At 39.6% G+C, this 20,030-nt stretch overlaps 1 protein-coding gene across 1 annotated transcript in view; it reads right to left on the bottom strand.

Moving 5' to 3' along the window:
• Positions 1-19,772, bottom strand: part of LOC126076942 (alcohol dehydrogenase E chain-like) — a 37,656-nt gene extending 17,884 nt beyond the window's left edge. The window contains exons 1-5 of the mRNA XM_049885660.1: positions 19,702-19,772; positions 15,743-15,844; positions 14,131-14,269; positions 8,775-8,862; positions 8,461-8,680 (exon numbers count right to left, since the gene is read on the bottom strand). Coding sequence (XP_049741617.1) covers positions 8,461-8,680; positions 8,775-8,862; positions 14,131-14,269; positions 15,743-15,844; positions 19,702-19,728 — 576 coding nt within the window. The 5' untranslated portion in view covers positions 19,729-19,772. The remainder of the gene's footprint in view (positions 1-8,460; positions 8,681-8,774; positions 8,863-14,130; positions 14,270-15,742; positions 15,845-19,701) is intronic.
• Positions 19,773-20,030: the final 258 nt, after the last annotated feature.

Here is a 20,030-nt window from a genome sequence, read left to right as displayed (position 1 = left end):
CCCATGTTCACTGCAGCATTTTTCAGGATAGCAAAAAGATGGACACAACCTAGATGCTCATCGACAGATGGATGGATAAACAAACTGTGGTACATACACACAATGGAGTATTATGTAACGCTAGAGAACAACCATGAATTTGTGAAGCATCTCATAACATGGAATAATCTGGAGGGCATCATGCTGAGTGAAATAAGTCAATCACAAAAGGACAAATATTGTATGAGACCACTACTGTAAAAACTCATGAAAAGGTTTACACACACAAAAAAACAATCTTTGATAGTTATGAGGGAGGGAATGGAAGGGGATGGAAAAATAATAGACAATGGATAAATAGTAACTTTGGTGAAGGGTAAGACAGTACACAATACTGGGGAAGCCAGCACAACTTATACAAGGCAATGTCATGGCAGCTCCACAGACACATCCAAACTCCCTGAGGGACTGAATTGCTGGGCTGAGGGCTGTGGGGACCATGGTCTCAGGGATTATCTAGCTCAACTTGTATAACAGTTCATAAGGAAAATATTCTACAGTGAGTAGCATCTGGGGCCTTAAAAGCCTATGAGTGGCCATCTAGGATACATTGCTGATCTCAGTCCTTTGGGAGCAAGGAAAAATGAAGCAAACTAAAGATACAAGGGAAAGATTAGTCCAAAGGACTAATGGACCACGTCTAACACGGCCTCCACCAGACTGGGTCCAGTACAACTAGATGGTGCCTGGCTACTACCACTGGCAGCTCTGACAGGAATCACAGTAGAAGGCAGGAGGGGAGAGGAAAGCTGGTAACGGGTAACCCAAGGTCAAGAAGGGGAGAGTGTTGACACATCACGGGATTGGAAACCAATGTCACAAAACAATTTGTGTATTAATTGTTTAATGAGAAACTAATCTGCTCTATAAACATTCACCTAAAGCACAGTTAAAAAAAAAAAATCCCAATGTCCACAAGCCATGCCAGGTGGAACCTGGCCATCAGTGCTTTTTAAAACTCCCCATAGTTAGCCTAGTTTGGGGAGCATTTGAGCTCTAGATATCAGTGGCCGCAGTCCTGAAGGTTTCAGTGACTTAAATCCAGTGATATTCAGCTTCAGTTCATCATAAATACAGAAAGGCAATTTTATACGAAATGAAACAAGTAAAAATGTTATTCCAAGGGATTTAAAAAACATCCAGAGAAACCTCAATAATTAATTCCTTGATTCATTAATTTTCAGTAGTAATTGCCCGTACAGTGAGAGCAGAGATTGGCTGTGAAACATAGAAGAGTTATCCTCAGATTAAAGCAAAACCTAATAACTGTAAAGATTCAATAGGTAACTTCAAAATAATACAGCTATGTATTATTATGTATTAGCACATTTCCCCTTCCTCTGCTTTTTAAAATACTAATCAACAATAATTTAATGAAAAGTAGATCTACATCTTAATGAATAAAATTCATTATTATGATCGACCTCAGCTTCTGCTCCGTGTTCACTTAGACCACCTGCTGAAATAGATGATGCAATTGCACAGGGGACTTAAGTGTTAGAGTCATAGAAATTAGGAAAAGATGTGCTCTAAAATGATAAAATTGACTCTGGACTGTTTAATAAACTTCGTTTTCATTAGGTAGCCTTCAGTGTAGGTGAAATATTCCTCCTGTTCCAAGTAATCTCATTGTGAACTTCCCTTAAGGATGTTTATCCATTGACTTGTTCATTAATTAAATGTTGTTAAATACTGTAGAGGTACAACACCATTGTCTACATTACTGAGAAAAATACAGAATATGCTGTTGTTTTTGTTGTTATGTGCCACTGAATTAGTACAACAGAATGAAACAATAATCGGTCCTGCACCATCCGCTGATTATTGTTTCATTCTGTTGTACAAATTCATTGCTATGCTTAATCCCATCGTTGCAGCCACTGTGTCAGTCAATCTCATGGAGGTTTGTCTTAGGCTGGGTTCTCTAGAGAAGCAAAATTAGTAAAGTGTATAGATATCTATATAGAGAAATTTATATCAAGGAAATAGCTCACACGGTTGTAGAGGCTGAAATGTCCCAAATCTGTGGGTCAGGCTGGAGCCTTCTCCTGATTCATGTAGCCACAGGGACTGGGAAACCCAAGATCAGTAGGTCAGACAGTAGCGTTCTTGTTCATAGGCTGCAAGGACTGATGAATCCCCAGATCGGCAGGCAAGACAGCAAATAAGCTGCTAGCTAAAGTCCCAAGAACTGGAAATAGAACAACTGGAGCCAGCTGCAGGATCCAGAATGAGCAAAAGCCCATGAGCCTTGCCAGGAAACTCTCTTTCAACTGCTTGGCTACTCACAGCAGATCCCAACATGGAGGTTATCACATCATATCAAATCTCATCAAGGAAGTGATCACATCATCATATGACTGCCAAACTACATCATAATTGCCAAACCACTGAGAATCATCAACCAGCCAAGTTGACACACAACCTTAACGATCACAAGGGTCTTCCTCCTTTTCACTGACTGCCTATTTTAGCAAGCACGATGTCCTTCTCCAGGGAATGTTCCTTCCTGGTAACATGTCCAAGCATGTGAGACAAAGTCTTGCCATCCTTGCTTCCAAGGAGCATTATGGCTGTACTTCTTCCAAGACAAACCTGTTCCTTCTTCTGGAAGTCTATGGATATTCAATATACTTTGTCAATACCGTAATTCAAAGGCAACAATTCTTCTTCAGTCTTCCTTATTCATTGTCAATCCTTTGCATGCATGTGAGGTAACTGAAAACACCACAGCTTGGCTCAGGTGCACCTTAGTCCTTAAAGTGACATCTTTGCTTTTGAACACTTTAGTGAGGTCTTTTGCAGCAGATGTGCCAAATGCAGTGCATTGTTTCATTTCTTGACTGCTGCTTCCACAGGTGGTGATTGTTGATGCAAGTAAAATGAAATTCTTGACTACTTCAATTTTTTCTCTGTTTATCATGATGTTGCTTATTGGTTCAGCTGTGAGGATTTTTGTTTTCTGTACGTTGAGGTGTAATCTATACTGTATCTATCTTCATTAGTAAGTCCTTCAAGTCCTCTTCATTTGCAGCAAGCAAGGTTGTGTCATCTGCATATGGCAGGTTGTTAATGAGTCTTCTCATCCTGATGCCCCATTCTTCTTCATATAGTCCAGTTTCTCAGATTTTTTGCTTAGTGTACAAGTTGAATAAGTATGGTGAAAGGATACAACCCTGATGCACTCCTTTCCTGACTTTAAACTAAGCGGTATCTCCATATTCTGTTTGAAAGACTGCCTTTTGGTCTATGTACAGGTTTTACATGAGCACAATTAAGTGTTCTGGGATTCCTATTCTTTGCTATGTTATCCGTAATTTGTTATGATTCACACAGTCGAATGCCTTTGCATTGTCAAAAAAACACGGGTAAATATCTTTCTACTATTCTCTCCTTTCAGCCAGATCTGTCTGACATCTGCAATGATATCCCTCATTCCATGTCCTCTTCTAAATCTGGCTAGACTTTCTGGCAGCTCCTAGTCTATGTGCTGCTGCAACAACTTTTGAGTGATATTATGCAAAATTTTTACTTGTGTATGATATTAATGATATTGTTCAATAATTTCTGCATTTGGTTGGATCATGTTTCTTTGGAAAGGGCACAAATATGGATCTATTCCTTTCGGTCAGCCAAGTAGCTGTCTTTCAAATTTCTTGGCATACACAAGTGAACACTTCCAGTGCTGCACCTGTTTGTTGAAACATCTCAGTTGATGCTTTATCAATTCCTGTAGCCTTGTTTTTCACCATTTCCTTCAGTGCAACTTTGACTTCTTCCTTTGGTACCATCAGTTCTTGACCATATGCTACCTTCTGAAATAGTTGAATGTCAACCAATTATTTTTGGTATAGTGACTCTTTGTATTCCTTTCATCTATTTTGGTCCTTCCTGTGTTGTTTAATATTTTCCCCATAGACCCCTTTAATATGGCAACTCAAGGCTTGAATTTTTTCTTTAGCTCTTTCAGCTTGAGAAAGGCCAAGTATGTTCTTCCTTTTTGGTTTTCTAACTCTAGGTCTTTGCATATTTCATTATAATGCTTTACTTTGTCTTCTTGAGCCACCGTTTGAAATCTCTTCAGCTCTATTATGTCATCATTTCTCCAACAGCAAGTTTCAGAGTTTCTTCTCATGTTTGTTTTGGTCTTTTATTTCTTTCCTGTCTTTTTAATGACCTCTTGCTTTCTTCATGTTTGGTGTCCTTAATGTCTTCTACAACTAGTCTGGTCTTCTGTCTTTACTGTTCAATGCATCAAATCTATTCTTAAGATGGTCTGTAAACTCAGGTGGAATATACACAGGGTAGTACTTTGGCTATGGTGGACTTGTTCTAATAAAAACAGGGCATATGATTGTTATTTAAAAGTGCTTGTAATTTAGATGTACAATTTAATGTTCAGGAAGAGTTTTGAGGAAGATATTCTAGCCTTGATACTAACATAACCAGCTATAAGCTTTAAGGCAAACAGCTTTATGTCTCTGGAATTATTTTTATATAGTTATTAAAATGAAGGGATAATATACCCATTTTTCACTTATCAATATGGTTAATTTCCAAAGACAAGGTCCTTGTGTGAAAATTGGTATTTTTAAAAAATGGGGGATGATCATCTCAGTTAACAAAATGGAGGATGATGACATCAAAACATTAACTGCCAAATTACATTATTAAAGAACTGCCTAACTGAGTAGCAGGATATAAGATAAACATACAAAAATCAGTTGGATTCCTATACACCAATAAAGGAAATCAGGGAAGCAATACTGTTTATAATAACCCCTAAAAAAATAAAAATACTTAGGAATAAATCTAACCAGGGATGTAAAAGACCTATACAAAAAACTACAAAACTCTACTGTAAGAAACTAAAAGAGACCTACAAAAATGGAAGAACATACCATGCTCATAAACAGGTTGACTCAACATTGCGAAAATGTCAGTTCCACCCAAAGCAATTCACGAATACAATGCAATATCCAAATATCAACAGTATTCTTGAAAGAGATGGAAAAACTAATCATTAACTTTATATGGAAAGGGAAGAGGTCCAGGACAAATAAAGCACTATCGAAGAAGAATAAAGTAGGAGAGCTTGCACTACCTGACCTCAGAACCTACTATACGGCTACAGTAGTTGAAACAGCCTGGTACTGGTACAATGACAGACACATTGACCAATGGAACAGAATTGAGAACACAGGTGCAAATCCATCCCCCTATGGTCACCCGATCTTCTACAAAGGCCCAAAGTCCCTTAAATGAGGGAAAAGACAGTCTTTTTATAAATGTTAGAGAAGTAGGGAATGGATGGATGTCCATCTGCAAAAAAAAAAAAAAAGAAAAAATGAAGCAGGACCTATATCTCACACCATACACGAAAGCTAATTAAAAAAGGATCAAAGACCTAAATATAAAACAAAAAACAACAAAGATCATAGAAGAAAAAATAAGGTCACTGCTAGAGGCCCTAACACATGGCATTAACAGGATACAAACCATAACTAAGAATACATAAACACCAGAAGATAAGCTAGATAACTGGGATGTTCTAAAAATTAAACATTTATGGTCATCAGAAGACTCCACCAAAAGAGGAAAAAGAGAACCTACAGACTGGGGAAAAAAACTGGCTATTATAAATCTGGAAAGCCTGGTTGCATAGTGGTTAAGTGTTACATCTGCTAACCAAATGGTCAGCAGTTCGAATCCACCAGGCGCTCCTTGGAAACTCTATGGGGCAGTTCTACTCTGTCCTATAGGGTCTCTATGAGTCAGAATGGACTCGATGGCACTGGGTTTGGTTTTGGTTTTGATATTACAAATCTGACAAAGGTCTAACCTCTAAAATCTACAGGAAAATCCAACACTTCTACAACAAAAAAGACAATCCAATTAAAAAATGGACAAAGGATATGAACAGACACTTCACCAAAGAAGACATTCAGATGGCTAACAGATACTTGAGGAAATGCTTGTGATCACTAGCCACTAGAGAAATGCAAATCAAACTAGAATGAGATTCCATCTCACCATGATGTGACTGGCACGAATCAAAAAAATAGAAAATAACAAACGTTGGAAAGGCTGCAGGGAGATTGGAATTCTTATGCACTGCTGGTGGAAATGCAAAATGGTAAGATCATTTTGGAAAATGATATGGCGCTTCCTTAAAAAGCTAGAAATAGAAACACCACACGATCGAGCAATCCAGCTCCTAGGAATATATCCTAGAGAAGTAAGAGCTGTCATACAAATAGACATATGCATACCCATGTTCATTGCAGCCTTACTCACAATAACAAAAAGATGGAAACAACCTAAATGCCCATCAGCAGATGAATGGATAAACTATGGTACATATGTGCAATGGAATAATCTGCAATAATAAAGAACATAGATGAATCTGTGAAACATCTCACAACATGGATGTATCTGGAGGGCATTATGCTGGATGAAATAGGCCAATCACAAAATGACAAATATTGTATGAGACCACTATCATGAAAACTCGCGAAAAGCTTTAACACAAAAAGAAACAACTTTTTTTTATCATTATGAGGGAGAGGAGGGGTGGGATGGGAAAAAAGCTAAATAGACAATAGGTAAGTGATAACTTTGGTGAAGGATAAGACAGTACACAATACTGGGGGAGCCAGCTCCACTTGACCAAGGCAAGGTCATGGAAGCTTCACAGAGACACATCCAAATTCCTTGCGGGTCTGAATTACCAGGCTAAGGGCTGGGGGCTATGGTCTTGGAGGACATGTAGGTCAATTGGTAAAACATAGTTTATAAAGAAAATGCTCTATATCCTACTTAGTTGAGTAGTGTCTGGTGTCTTAAAAGCTTATTAGTGGCCGTCTAAGACACTCCATCTGATCCCACCCCGTCTAGAGCAATAGAAAACGAAGAAAACCAAAGATGGGCCAAAGACACGAGGGAAAGATTAGTCCAAAAGACTAATGGACCACAAGTACCACAGCCTCCACCAGACTGAGTCCTGCACAGCTAGATGGTGCCTGGATAACACCATCGACTGCTCTGACAGGGATCAGAATAAAGGGTCCCAGACAGCGCTGGAGATAAATGTTGAACAAAATTCTAACTCACAAAAAAAGACCAGACTTACTGTTCTGACAGACACTGGAGAAGCCCCAAGAGTATGGCTCTCAGATACCTTTTTAACTCAGTACTGCAGTCACTCCTGAGGTTCACCCTTCAGCCAAAGATTAGACAGTCCCATAAAAACAAAATGAGACTAAATGGGCATAACAACCCCGTGGCAAGGATGACAAGGCAGGAGGGTACAGGAAAGCTGATAATGGAGAACCCAAGTTAAAGAAGTAGGAAATGTTGACTTGTCATGGGGTTGGCAAGAAATGTCACAAAACAATATGTGTATTAATTGTTTAATGAGAAACTAGTTTGCTCTGAAAACCCTCATCTAAAGCACAATAAAAAAAAAAAATACTGCCAAATTACATCATTACATAAGTGCAAACCGCTAAGAATCATGGCCCAGCCAAGTTGATACATAATCATCACAGTCAGCGTTACCCTCGCCTTGCACCTCAGGGTTTGTTACTGCCATATGTACATCATTAATGTGCAAAATAGTTGGATAGTAGATTTTTTTTATTATTGTTGTAAATGTGAACTGTTGGATAATGAGATAGTTGATAAGTGAGGATTAGGTATACTAGATTGTGGTTTCCAAATCTTTAGGAAAGGGGTATATGGTGTGATGTTGTGTGTGATATGGTGTGGTGTGTGTGTGTGTTTTCATGGCAGGGCAGGAGATGAAGTAATAAAATCTCTGAATGGAGTAGAATAAACTCTCCACTGAAGCTTCATTACTTTCCATCATGGAGTCCACAGGGTGCATGTGTTGGTGGCAGTAGGTTTGAAGGTGTATCAGGTAATGCTTTTGAATTTACTATTGATCCTAATTCTGGGAGGACGGAATCCATGGACTAGATGTTTCTCAGTTACCTTGGTCACCTCAGAACCTAGCAGAATCTATTGTGTCTGATGCATGTAGTCCTCTTTACTTGTAGAATGAAAGATTAAATAAGCCTCCAGCTCCAAAATTTAATAATTCCAGAAAGATCAAATGGAGAAAAATAATTACTGAAAGAGAAATTTTACTTTTTCTTAACTAAGTTATCAAGAGTTTTTTCATCTGTGATAAGCAGGTGAATTTTCTGGGACATACTCTCACTTTCTTCTGGGACCATTTTTCTACCCGTCATTGACATTTCAAAATCTATGGAGTATATCCGTGTTATTATGGCAACAGGGGAAAAGATATTAGTAAAATCTGTGAGGAGTGTTCCCTGATTCCTGTGAGAAAATGTTTCCCTTTTGGTTCCTGACAGTCTGAGTGTAATTAGTTCTGTCACCTGTTGTCATTCCTACCTTGGCAACATTGATGGCAGACCCATAACCAGTAGAAAACCCACAGCTGATGAGACAGACTTTCTCCAGAGGTGAGGCTGGATCGATCTTGACCACTGAGATCTCATCCACCACAGAGTACTCAGAGAAGCTGCTGGTGCCAACGAAGTGGTAGATGGGCTTCCCTCTGCAAGTGAACCTGGTGGTGCCATCCTGCATGGTCCCCCGAGACACGCTCACACTGCACAGTGCAACAGAGACACACAATGCATGAGCCAGGAACGTAAGGAACGTGCAAACTCACTGGGTGTGCAAGGACAGTATCAGAAACCTACTCATTTTTCAAGCAGAGGTTGCCTCTTGGATGTTTACAAACGGCACATTTTCCACACTGCGGAGTAAAGAGTGGGATGACTTTATCACCTGGAGGGAAATAAAGCAAATTCTTCTTAAATTTCTACCCAAACAAATTGTGGTACATGCACACACGATAGAATACTATGCAATGATAAAGAACAATGATGAATCCGGGAAACATCTTACAACATGGATTATTCTGGAGGGCGCTATGCTGAGTGAAATTAGTCAGTCACAAAAGGACAAATATTGTATGTGACCACTATTATAGAAACTCAAGAAAAGGTTTAAATCCAGAAAAAAGCATTCTTTGATGCTTATGAGGGTGAGGAGGGAGGAGGAGAGAAAATCACTACCTAGATAGTAGACAAGGATCAACTTCAGTGAAGGGAATAACAACACACAACAAAGGGGAAGTCAGCACAACTGAACCAAATCAAAAGCTAAGAAGTTTCCTGGACTCATCCAAACACTTTGAGGGACAGAGTAACTGAGGCTGGGGCCTGGAGACCATAGCTTCTGGGGGCATCCAGGTCAATTAGCATAACAAAGTTTTATAGAAAATGTTCTACATTGCAGTTTGGTGAGTGGCATCTGAGGTCTTAAAAGCTTGTGAGTGGCCATCTAAGATATATCAATTGGTCCCATCCCACATGGAGCAAAGGAGAATGAAGAAAATCAAAGACACAAGGAAAGTATTAGCCCGAAGGACTAAAGGACCACACCAACTGGAGACTCCACCAGCCTGAGACCAGAAAAACTAGATGGTACCTGGCTACCACCAGTGACTACACTAACAGGGAACACAGCAGAGAGTCCTGGACAGAGCAAGAGAAAAATATAGGACAGAACTCAAATTCATGTAAAAAGACCAGACTTAATGGTCTGACAAAGACTGGAGGAACCCCCAAAACTATGGCCTAGAGATGCTCTGTTAACCCAGGAGACAAAGATTAGATGGTACTATAAAACAAAAAATAATACAAGTGAGGAGTGTGCTTCTCGGTTCAATCAGATTTACTAGACTAAATAGGCAGCTCCTGTCCAAAAGCAGGATGAAAAGGCAGAAAGGGACAGAAACTGCTCGAATGGATGAATGGACATAGGGAACCGGGGTGGGGAGCGGGGAGTGTGCTGTCACATTGTTCGGATTGCAGCTAATGTCACAAAATAATATGTACATAAATTTTTGTCTGAGAAATTAACTTGAGCTGTAAACTTTCACCTAAAGCGTGCATGCGCGCGCACACACGCACACAAAACTATTGAATGTACGTTGATAGCTACATAGAGTCTAAAGCAGTTTCCTATTATCCCTTACTAGTTTGTTACAAGGTGAGATGGGAGCAGTTCAGCTGGCCACCTTTCCATGCCACAGTCATCCATTCAAAAATGCTGAGTACTATGCTGGGTCCTCCACAAGAACGCACAAATATCAGGGATTACTTTACACTAATAAGTACTAGTCATTTATCAAATATTTATCCAGCAGCTATTATGTGCAAGGTGCTATTCTAGACACTGGGTATATAACAGCAAACTAAACAAAGATTCTTGCCCCCAAGAAGCTTATATTTTAATATGCTGTAATATGTATGGGATGCCAAAGAAGCCCAGATGAAGATCTAAACAGGGGTCCAGGAAGCCTTTCCAGAAGAGGTGGTACTTCAGCAGAGTTTGGAATGACAAATAGGGAAAAAGCTGGATAAAGAAGGCACTCTAGGCCAAATAAACAATATGAGCAGTAGGAAACTACTGACAGGTTGTAAAGCTGCTGCTTTATGTGGAAGCTACAGAATATCATTGAAATTTTAAGTGATGAGTGTCATGATTCTATTTGCATTTTAGAACGCTCACTCTGCCTGCAGTACAGACGAAGGACTGTGGAGAGGCCAGAGAGACTAATGAAGCAGTTGGTGCCCTCATCTTGGTTGCAGAGTAGGAATGGAGAAGATAAAATTTATTCTGCTGTTGTTGTTGTTAGGTGCTGTTGAGTTGGTTCCAACCATAGTGACCCATGTACAACAGAACAAAACGCTGTCTGTTTCCACAAAAATTTATTGTAGGCATGCCAAACAGCTGGACTCTATAGGACTTTATAACTGATTAGGATAGGAAAAGATTAATGGGAAGGTCTAGGAGATTCCCAGGTTTCTGGCTATAAATGCAACTCCTTGAGTTATTAGTGTTGACAAAAGCTCTTCAGTTAAACATTGGAGACCTTTTACAGCACATGCAGGAAGTCTAAGATTATGTCACCTTCTCAGCCACTCTGAACCCCTCATTGTCTCTGAGTTAAGGAAGGTGAGTTACTCCTAGGGCCAATAAGTAATTGGTAGCTCTGAGGATTAGTGACTAAGAATGAGCAGTTTATCAACATTGATTCAAGGCTTGTTATCACCCTCGTTTTGGTTATATAACTTGCAGAGGACATACAGTGGAAATGGCGCTAAAATAGGCTTTGGATCAGAGAAAGGGTGAACAGTCTGTGGACTCTTGTTTTAGCCTGCCCAGCTTGTATCCCCCCTCCTTCTGGAAACAATACTCTCGTTTTCCATTGAGAAGCTATACTTTTCCATTTTTGGTCATTTAGTTCTGGTGGGGTTGATCCTACTCCATCAATGGGCAGAATACTAAGCTATTAAGAGAATCTCAGTATAGATATATGACTGAAGCAGGGCCAATAAACACCAGAACATGCTGGAATTTAAAAAAGGAAAGCTGTCTCTCTTTGGCATGGCTAAGCTAGTAGGTGTAAATCTGGAATTTCTGGGAGTCATCTTGCCCTCAGAAGTAGAGAGCTTGCCTGAGAATGAAGCCAACCCAGAGGAAAAGAGTCCAAAGATGGAGATGTTCTGAGCACATCGTTTAAACACAGGATCCAGCCATGCATGATTCCTATTCTATCTTTGGATTTTTCTGTTAAGTGAGCCAGTTTTGAGTTAAGCTTCTGTTACAAGCAACTGAAAGAGTCCTTCTTGTCTCACAGATAGCAAGAAGATAAGTCTTTTTCCTATATTCCCTGAACCAGTGCTATTTTTTTTCATCTTCCCCTCCCCTCCCTTCTCCTCCCCTCACCTTCTCTACTCTTCTTTCTCTCCACACACAGACACATAGCCTCTTTGGGGAGGGAGGAGCAAGAGGGGATATAAACATTAAGCTCCTAGCCACTTATAGTCCAATAGTTACCCTAGTCTACATCCACACAACTCATAGCTCAGACCAAAGCCCTGAAAAGTTAGCCTCCCACAAGAAGGCTTTTGAGCCAAGATAAATGAATTCTTTCTCTATACAAGCTATCTTCCAACCCAGAAGTTGATTAAAAAATTTTTTCTACCTAAGTATTAATAGAGCAAGTATTTCAAAGTTAGGCATATATATTAGAGGCATGTATCTTTGCCAAGTCTCCCAAGAAATAGGGTTTTATTTTCACTACGCCAGTGGTCATTGTCTGTCAACATTGTTTTCCCTTTGGGTTTATATGTGCCTGAAGATTACCAAAGAAAAAATGCCAATATGGGAAACATCATGGGCTTTTAATAATTTCCACTGTATTAATAGTTATCTTTTATTAGGCACCCAGATGTCTACTGGAGGCTTATACACATCCTGTCATTTAATTCTTAACTAATTAAACTTCAAATGTTCTCACTGTAAGCATACATATAAATTTTAGTTGCAAGTTGGCTAACAAGAATGGGACAAAGAATTCAAGGAATTCCTTGGAAAGCCTTGTTTCTCAGCAGTGAGGCAGGTACTTCCTTGCAGGATAAGAACTGACTTTCAAATGTTTCTAGCCAATTACTTACTTTGTGAATTATCTATTTTTCCTCTTAAAGTGAAGGGAACAAAGGTGAAAAGTAAGAGTGTTATTTTGTTATTAATCTTTTTCTAACTAAAGGAAATACTGAGAGCTGAAACTCAAACCAGACAATTTACTTTTTTCTGTTCATAGGTCAGTTAAATATTTGGTGAAGGGGGTGGGTGAATCTATTGACTAAGTGGTTTTTTCGAATAAAGCATAATATTTATTTTTAATCATGTTTGCAACCAATTTCACAAGACCAAGAAAAAATGATTAAGCCATCATATTTAATTGATAAACATCATGTGAAAATGACAACATGGACATTTTCTATTGTATTCACTGTTTGGAGCCCTGGTGGCACAGTGGTTAAGAGCTCGGTTGCTAACCAAAAAGTCAGTAGTTTGAATCCACTAGCCACTCCTTGGAAACCCCATGGGGAAGTTCTACTCTGTCCTATAGGGTCACTATGAGTCAGAATCAACTTGACTGCAACAGGTTTGGTTTGGTTTTTATTCACTCTTTCTAAAACCAAACCAAACCCGTTAATACACAATACATTAATACACAATAAAATTAGGATAAAATAAATATTAAAAATAAATTAGTCAGCAATTTGTATTCAGATGTAGTTAACTATGGTTAAAGGTAATAAAAAAGACAGTTTATTGCAGGCTATCTGCTGTTAACCAAATTAAAAAAAAAAAAAAAAAGAAAGAAACAGTTGCTGTGGAGTTGATTCTTACTCATGGCGACCCCATGTAGAGTTTTCAATGGCTAAGTTTTGGAAGTGGATCAACAGGCCTTTCTTCCAAGGTGCCTCTAGGTGTACTCAAACCTCCAACCTTTTGGTTAGTAGTCAATCACATTAACTGTTCCTCCCAGAGACTCCATTTTGCTAGGTCTCTTTCATTTCCTTTCATATGGTCTGTTTCCTTTGTTCCATGTTCAAGAAGGGAGGCCATATTGGAAGAGGAAGTGGAATGGGCTCCACTTCTCATCAAAGAAGAGACCATGTTGATTCAGCCTTATGCTCTCAGCCTTCACCCTGTAAACTCAGCAAAGAACAGTTTCCATACACTGATCCAGAGACTCAGGACATAGACTAATTTTTTTTCCTAGTCTCATTTGTAGTTCTGTTTTGGGTCCTGACAGAAGGCAGTGCTCAGGAATTCTAAAATGGAAGTTCTAAGGTTCTATGAACTCCATGGTGTTAGGCACTGCATGTCTTTTGACCCTCATGAATCCACAGGATCTAACCTGGGGCCTGACATCTAGTCACACTTAATAAACAATTGTTGCAGGAAAGCACACATGAGTGCCTGAAGATATATATGCCTGAACCCATGAAGGAACCCAGGCAGGGAGAGAGGAAAGAAGTTCTCTGTCCATGCCGCATCTTAGCAATTTGCTGCTGCTGTGGCCTCATGCAAGGTCTTTCATCTCTCATTGCCTTAGTTTCCTCATCCAGGATGGATGCTCTTGTGGGGCCTGAACTGAGAGACATTCCCTGAGTGTTAATTTTGTACCTGGTTTTACTGTAGTCACCTCTTCTCCAATGCTCTCCACAATGCCGGCTGCCTCATGGCCTAAGATCACAGGAAGCGGTAAGGCCAGTTGTCCACTAACCACATGGTCATCTGAGCGACAGATTCCTGTGGCCACCATCTACAGGATAAAGGGAGAATGACTAAATTCATAAAGGATTACAGCCTTCAGATGAATTTAATGCTCAGAATTCTCAGAAATTGAGCTTCTAAAGAGTTTTGGTAATCCCTATGCTTCCCCAGTACAAAAGATTCATTTTATTCTGAGATTATCCAGTCTAAAGCCCTCCTCTACTTTCCTTTCTTGCATCAAATGTTCCAGCATAATCTGTGAAATAATTGTTCTTGAAATATGTAAGTTTGAAATATGCAAGAATGCATGCTTTTTATAGAAGTAGAAATTAAAGATTAGAACCAAGAAAATAGTCACTTGAATTCTACCATCTAATACTAACTGATTTGAAATCTTGATACATATTTTCACTTTTCTGTACAAACACATTCTTGTTTTATTTTACTGGAATTATATGGTACATAATCTCTGGTGAGTTCTTAAATTTAACAATATATGCCATTTATACCTTTCCTTGACAACAAACTCATTGTCTGGATTACCGTTGTAGTCATGCATCCCTCAATGACCATTTGGGAAGTCTGATCATATATATGTCCATGGTCCCTTAAAGTTGTTTTTATTAAGGGAAGGAACCTCTCCTTTTGTTTGTTATTCCCCCATAATAAACAAAACCCCACAGTGAACAAGCAGTGGAGTTACAGAGCCATCCCAATCCCTGCAGCACCTTCTCTTTTGCCTTTTCCTTCCTCTCCCCTTCTCCTGGCGTCAATCACCCACCCAGCAGCCCTGAAGCTGTTCACTCCCTGTGCAGGGCAGCACCTGCTGCAGCACCTCTGGTCCTGCCAGGGGAGCTGGGTGGGTGGGGTGGGGTGCCAGCTGGGCCAGGGAGGCTTGTGGAATCCTTGCTCCCGAAGCCAGCAATGGAGGCTGCATATGATCAGGAAGCGGCCACACCAAGAGGGCAGTGGCAGCAGCAGTGGCAGCGGCAGCCAGGGCTGCCACCACCAGCTTCGGTCTCACACCTGCGCAACAGCTTCCTGCCCAGTCCTCTTGGCCACCTTTCTGTGCTACCTATCCTTGTCTCCCATGCGACCCCTGCCTTGGTCCTGGACTTTCTTTAAGTTCTAATCCGGCTTCTGGCGCAGCCCCGCCTGGCCTGCAGGCACACACCCAGCAAGGCCAGCCTCCTGAATTCAGTGGACACAGCTCTCAGGATTTTTCCTGTGGGCAAGCGGCAGGGACCGCTGCTGGTAGAGCCTCTCCTGCTCCTCAGCCAGGTGGAACATCGGGCAGGGCTGGGAGCATAACCTGGGGACTGCCTATATATAATATGGTGTTCCGACAATGTCCAGAGGGCTAAATGTTCTGTTTCACAGAACACAGAGTGGACATTAAGCAATATATAGCTGTATTTATATACAAAGCTCCTCTTAATGGATTTTTAGTTATTTCCATTGTTTATTATTCTCTGAAATTTTTAAACTTAAAATTTAATGGAAGTGTAAAAAAAAATTTCACCTTAATACGAACTTCACTGGCCTTGGGGGGTGCAACCTCCACCTCCTCAATGGAAAAGGGTTTTTTTAGCTCCCAGAGCACAGCTGCCTTGCATTTTATTACCTGGAAAATAGAACAGAAAGATGATAAGGCTTTCCCCCCATTCTTGAAGTCAGGGGTTGTGTCTTTTCATCTTAGTATGTGTAATATCCAGCCCCATGTCTGTACAAACAACTGCTCCACAGAAATGAAAACATCTGATCTGCAAAGAGAAAAAAAAAAAAATATGTAAAACAGAATGAACCATGATAATATAATGAGATAAATTTGAATATATTCTTTTAGGCCATTCTTTCACTACTTTTTTTTCTCTAAGGATGTTTATTCCTGATATTTCCTAATGCTGCCCTGAAATTGGTTGTTTACCCACAAATGCTGGCTTGTACATGAAGTTTTAAGTTACCATTATTTCGTTGATAGAAAAAGGCATGTTTGTTCACATAAAATCTATTGCCCTCTTGCTCAACTCTTTGTTCAAGCCAGAACAATCTGACTTTAAGATAAGAGGTACCCACCTGCCCCCCCCGTCTAGGACAGATTCTTTTTTTTCTCTGTTTGCTTCTTCTCTTCTTTATTTGAGTTTCTCTTCCCACACTTTTATGTGCTTCTTGTTTGCCTTACACATTTGCAGCCTTCTTTTGTATTGTCCAATTTATGTGTAGGAACTCCTTCCAGTTTAGATTTGAGCCAAAAAGTACAGGGTTTAAGGCTCGAGAGTGAAAAGTAAAAACACACACATATGAATATATATAAAGACTAAAATGAAACCCATTGCCATCGAGTTGATTCTTACTCACAGAGACCCTATAGGACAGAGTGGAAGTGCCCTACAGGGTTTCCGAGGAGCAGCTAGTGGATTGGAACTGCTGGCCTTTTGGTTAGCAGCCAAGCTCTTGGCCATTGTGCCACTAGGGCTCCAAGAATATATATATATATATATATATATATATATACACATAAAAAATACATAATTACAAAAAACAGGAGAACAGGGTGTTTGGATTTCTAGGTGGGACAGCTTATCCACAGATGTTATTAAAAGTTACGTGCATATTTTCAGTGCTTGAGAATGTACTTTAAAATCTGTCTTCTTTGCTGCAAATTCCATGGGTCAGGCATCAGGCTGGACGCTTCTCCTCACTCACTTAGCTACAGGGCCTTATGGACCCAAGATCGGCAGGAAAGAGGGCAGACTGGTGGCTCACAGACTGTGGAAGCCAATGAATCCCAAAATAAGCAGGCAATACAGCAGGTTGGTGGGTCAGGTCCCAAGAACCAGAAGCGGAATTCAAAGTGAGCAAAAGCCAGTAAATTTTCCCAGGATATCCACATATATTGGATGCAGTCTATACCCCCTTACAACTGGTTGGCTGATCGGATCATATATATCAGATCATATCATGGAGGTGATTACATTATATGACAAAAAGGAGGATAAGTACATCATTACATACTGCCAAACTATGTCATTGCATGAGTGCCAAGCTACATCATTACATAGCTGCCAAACCACTGAGAATCATGGCTTAGCCAAGTTGACACACAACCTTAACCATCGTGACTATCATGTGGCAGGGAGTCCCTTGGTGGCGAAAATTGTTAATACAGTGGAGTGCTAATTGAAAGATTAGTGGTTTGCATCTACCCAGAGGTGCCTAGGAAGAAAGACCTGGCAATCTATTTCTAAAAAAATCAGCCACTAAAAATCCCACAGACCACAGTTCTACTTGAATATGCGTGAGGTCACGATGAATTGGAGCTGGCTCAATGGCAACTGGTATCAAGCGTCAGGCATATTGTGGCCTGTGCTGGGTGATCTTTACAACTTACAAGTGTGCTACCAGGGGAGTGTTATTGGGCTATTGACCTTATTTTAGACATGAAAAGACTGGGGCTTTAATTAACTGAGTAATTTTCCCAGAGTCACAAAGTTGGCTGTGTACAGAATTAAGATAAATCCAGCATTATATTTTCATTACCCTTTGGTATCTAAATACCTTAATAAAATGTAAATAACAAAGAACAACAACAGTGACTGGTATTTATTGAGTTTTTTCTATATACCAGGCACTATTCTAAGTGCGTTACAGAATTAATTAAACTCTCACAACTACTTTGTGACAAATGTATTATTACTAATATCCATTTAATATTTGAGGAAACCAAAATGCAGAAAGGCTAAACACATGTGAAGTGTTTTTGCAAAGCTGAAAGTTATTGACGGCGCATTTCAGGAAGAAAGACTGATCGTCTATTTCATCGTTTATTAGTTTCATTAATATGATGTTTACTCTTTTGCTCTATGAATTCTATTAAATCTTTTAAGCTGAGTTTTGGCACGTTCAATTTTTCCTTTTTCTCATCTTTCATTTGGAATGTAACATTCCATCGTAAATCCTAATCGGTAATGAAGGAAAATAAAGAGCATTGGAAAAAGAAAACAGACCTTTGGCCACTTGTGATTACCAAAGAATCTTATTGATGAAGCCTGTGGAGTCACAGAGTGTCTGTGTAGAAATCTCAGAATATTTAAATTGAGTTTTCCTATGAAGATATTATATTACACACTCCTAACACAAAGAATGTACTGGAACCAATTGCACACAGGCTTTTGCAATTTCATAACATGAATTGATCATATTGAATGACCACTTGCATTTCTCTGCAGCTGTGAAAACATTGAGCAAATAAGCACGAATCTATGGGAGACTTGGAACCAAAAATCTCACTTCCTAGTGCTAAGAAGTGATTAAAATTTTACAAGCAGTAATTTTCTATAGAATTCGTGTTGACTTTTGTATGAAGAAGACACTGTTCTGTAGAAGTGCTATGGAAATTTCCTGAATTATTGTCAGAACTTGCATGTTGGTTGATGTTGGTTTGCTTAACCTTGATGATTCTAACCCTCTGAGATTAATATGCCTTTGGTAAGAAGATTTTATAGTAAGGTTCAAAGGATATTTCAAAATCCTCTGAATCAAATCCATTTCATAAAATTATTGTTAGACTGAACTTCCTTGTGTTCATAAAAAGAACATGATTACAAAGAATAACACTTTTAAATTATGGTTTCCTAATATAATTTCTTAATTAAACACACTTGTAACATATTTTCAAAATATTTATGATTCCATACCACCCATTGCCGTCCAGTCGATTCTGACTCATAGCAACCCTATAGGACAGAGTAGAACTGCCCCACAGAGTTTCCAAGGAGCACCTGGCTGGATTCAAACTACCAGCCTTTTGGTTAGCAGCTGTAGCACTTAACCAGTACGCCACCAGGGTTTCCAACCAAACCCAGAGCTGTCAAGTCAATTCCGACTCATAGCAACCCTACAGGACAGAGTAGAACTGCCCCATTGAGTTCCCAAGGAGCGCCTGGTGCATTTGAACTGCTGACGCTTCGGTTAGCAGCCGTAGCACTTAACCACTACACCACCAGGGTTTCCTATTTATGATTAGTATTGAATAAACTATCGCTGTAACTACTTAGGAGCCCTGGTGGCCCAGTGGCTGAGAGATCGGCTGCTAACCAAAAGGCTGGCGGTTCGAATCCACCAGCTGCTCCTTGGAAACCCTATGGGGCAATTCTACTCTGTCCTATAGGTTTGCCATCAGTGGGAATTGACTTGACAGCAATGAGTTTGGTTTGGTTTTGGTAACAACTGAGCATTTATTTAATTATTTAGGAAAGAAAGACTTCAGTAGATACAGATACTATGCCTTCTTATTACAGATAAATAGGAATCACCTATTTCCATTGCAGTTCAGTATACCTTGTATATGTAGCATATATAGAATATTGTATATCAGTATATATTGTTTCTAATTTAGGTATGAAATTATTCATTAAACACCCTATCCTTTTATTTATTATATAAATGAGAATGTATCTCCAAATTTTTTTTACTGCTTACTTTTCCGGCTGTGCTGCTGGTACTCATTTTGTTTCTGTCTTCTGTGCTGCTCAGGAAACCAGTGAATCCGTGCTGACTTCTCCCTGCTAGAGTGCACAAGTGGGTACAGTGGGCAGATACCCTGTTTGCCTGAGTAACGCCCAATTCTACACATGTGATCTGGATATTTAAGACACACCCATCAATTTATTCCTAGACCAAGTCCAATCAGAAAGCAAAGAGTACTGAACCAGTATTCAAAACCTGATATTGTTTGCAATGTGCCAATTTCATACAACAGCTTGATTTCATTAGGTTATGTATTTCCCTACACATAAATTTTAATCCCT

The sequence above is a fragment of the Elephas maximus genome, chromosome 5 (genome assembly GCF_024166365.1).
Source record: "Elephas maximus indicus isolate mEleMax1 chromosome 5, mEleMax1 primary haplotype, whole genome shotgun sequence".
Classification (NCBI taxonomy): Eukaryota; Metazoa; Chordata; class Mammalia; order Proboscidea; family Elephantidae; genus Elephas; species Elephas maximus.
Note: the sequence above shows the minus strand (reverse complement) of the source record. Positions and strands in the feature narration are given on the sequence as shown.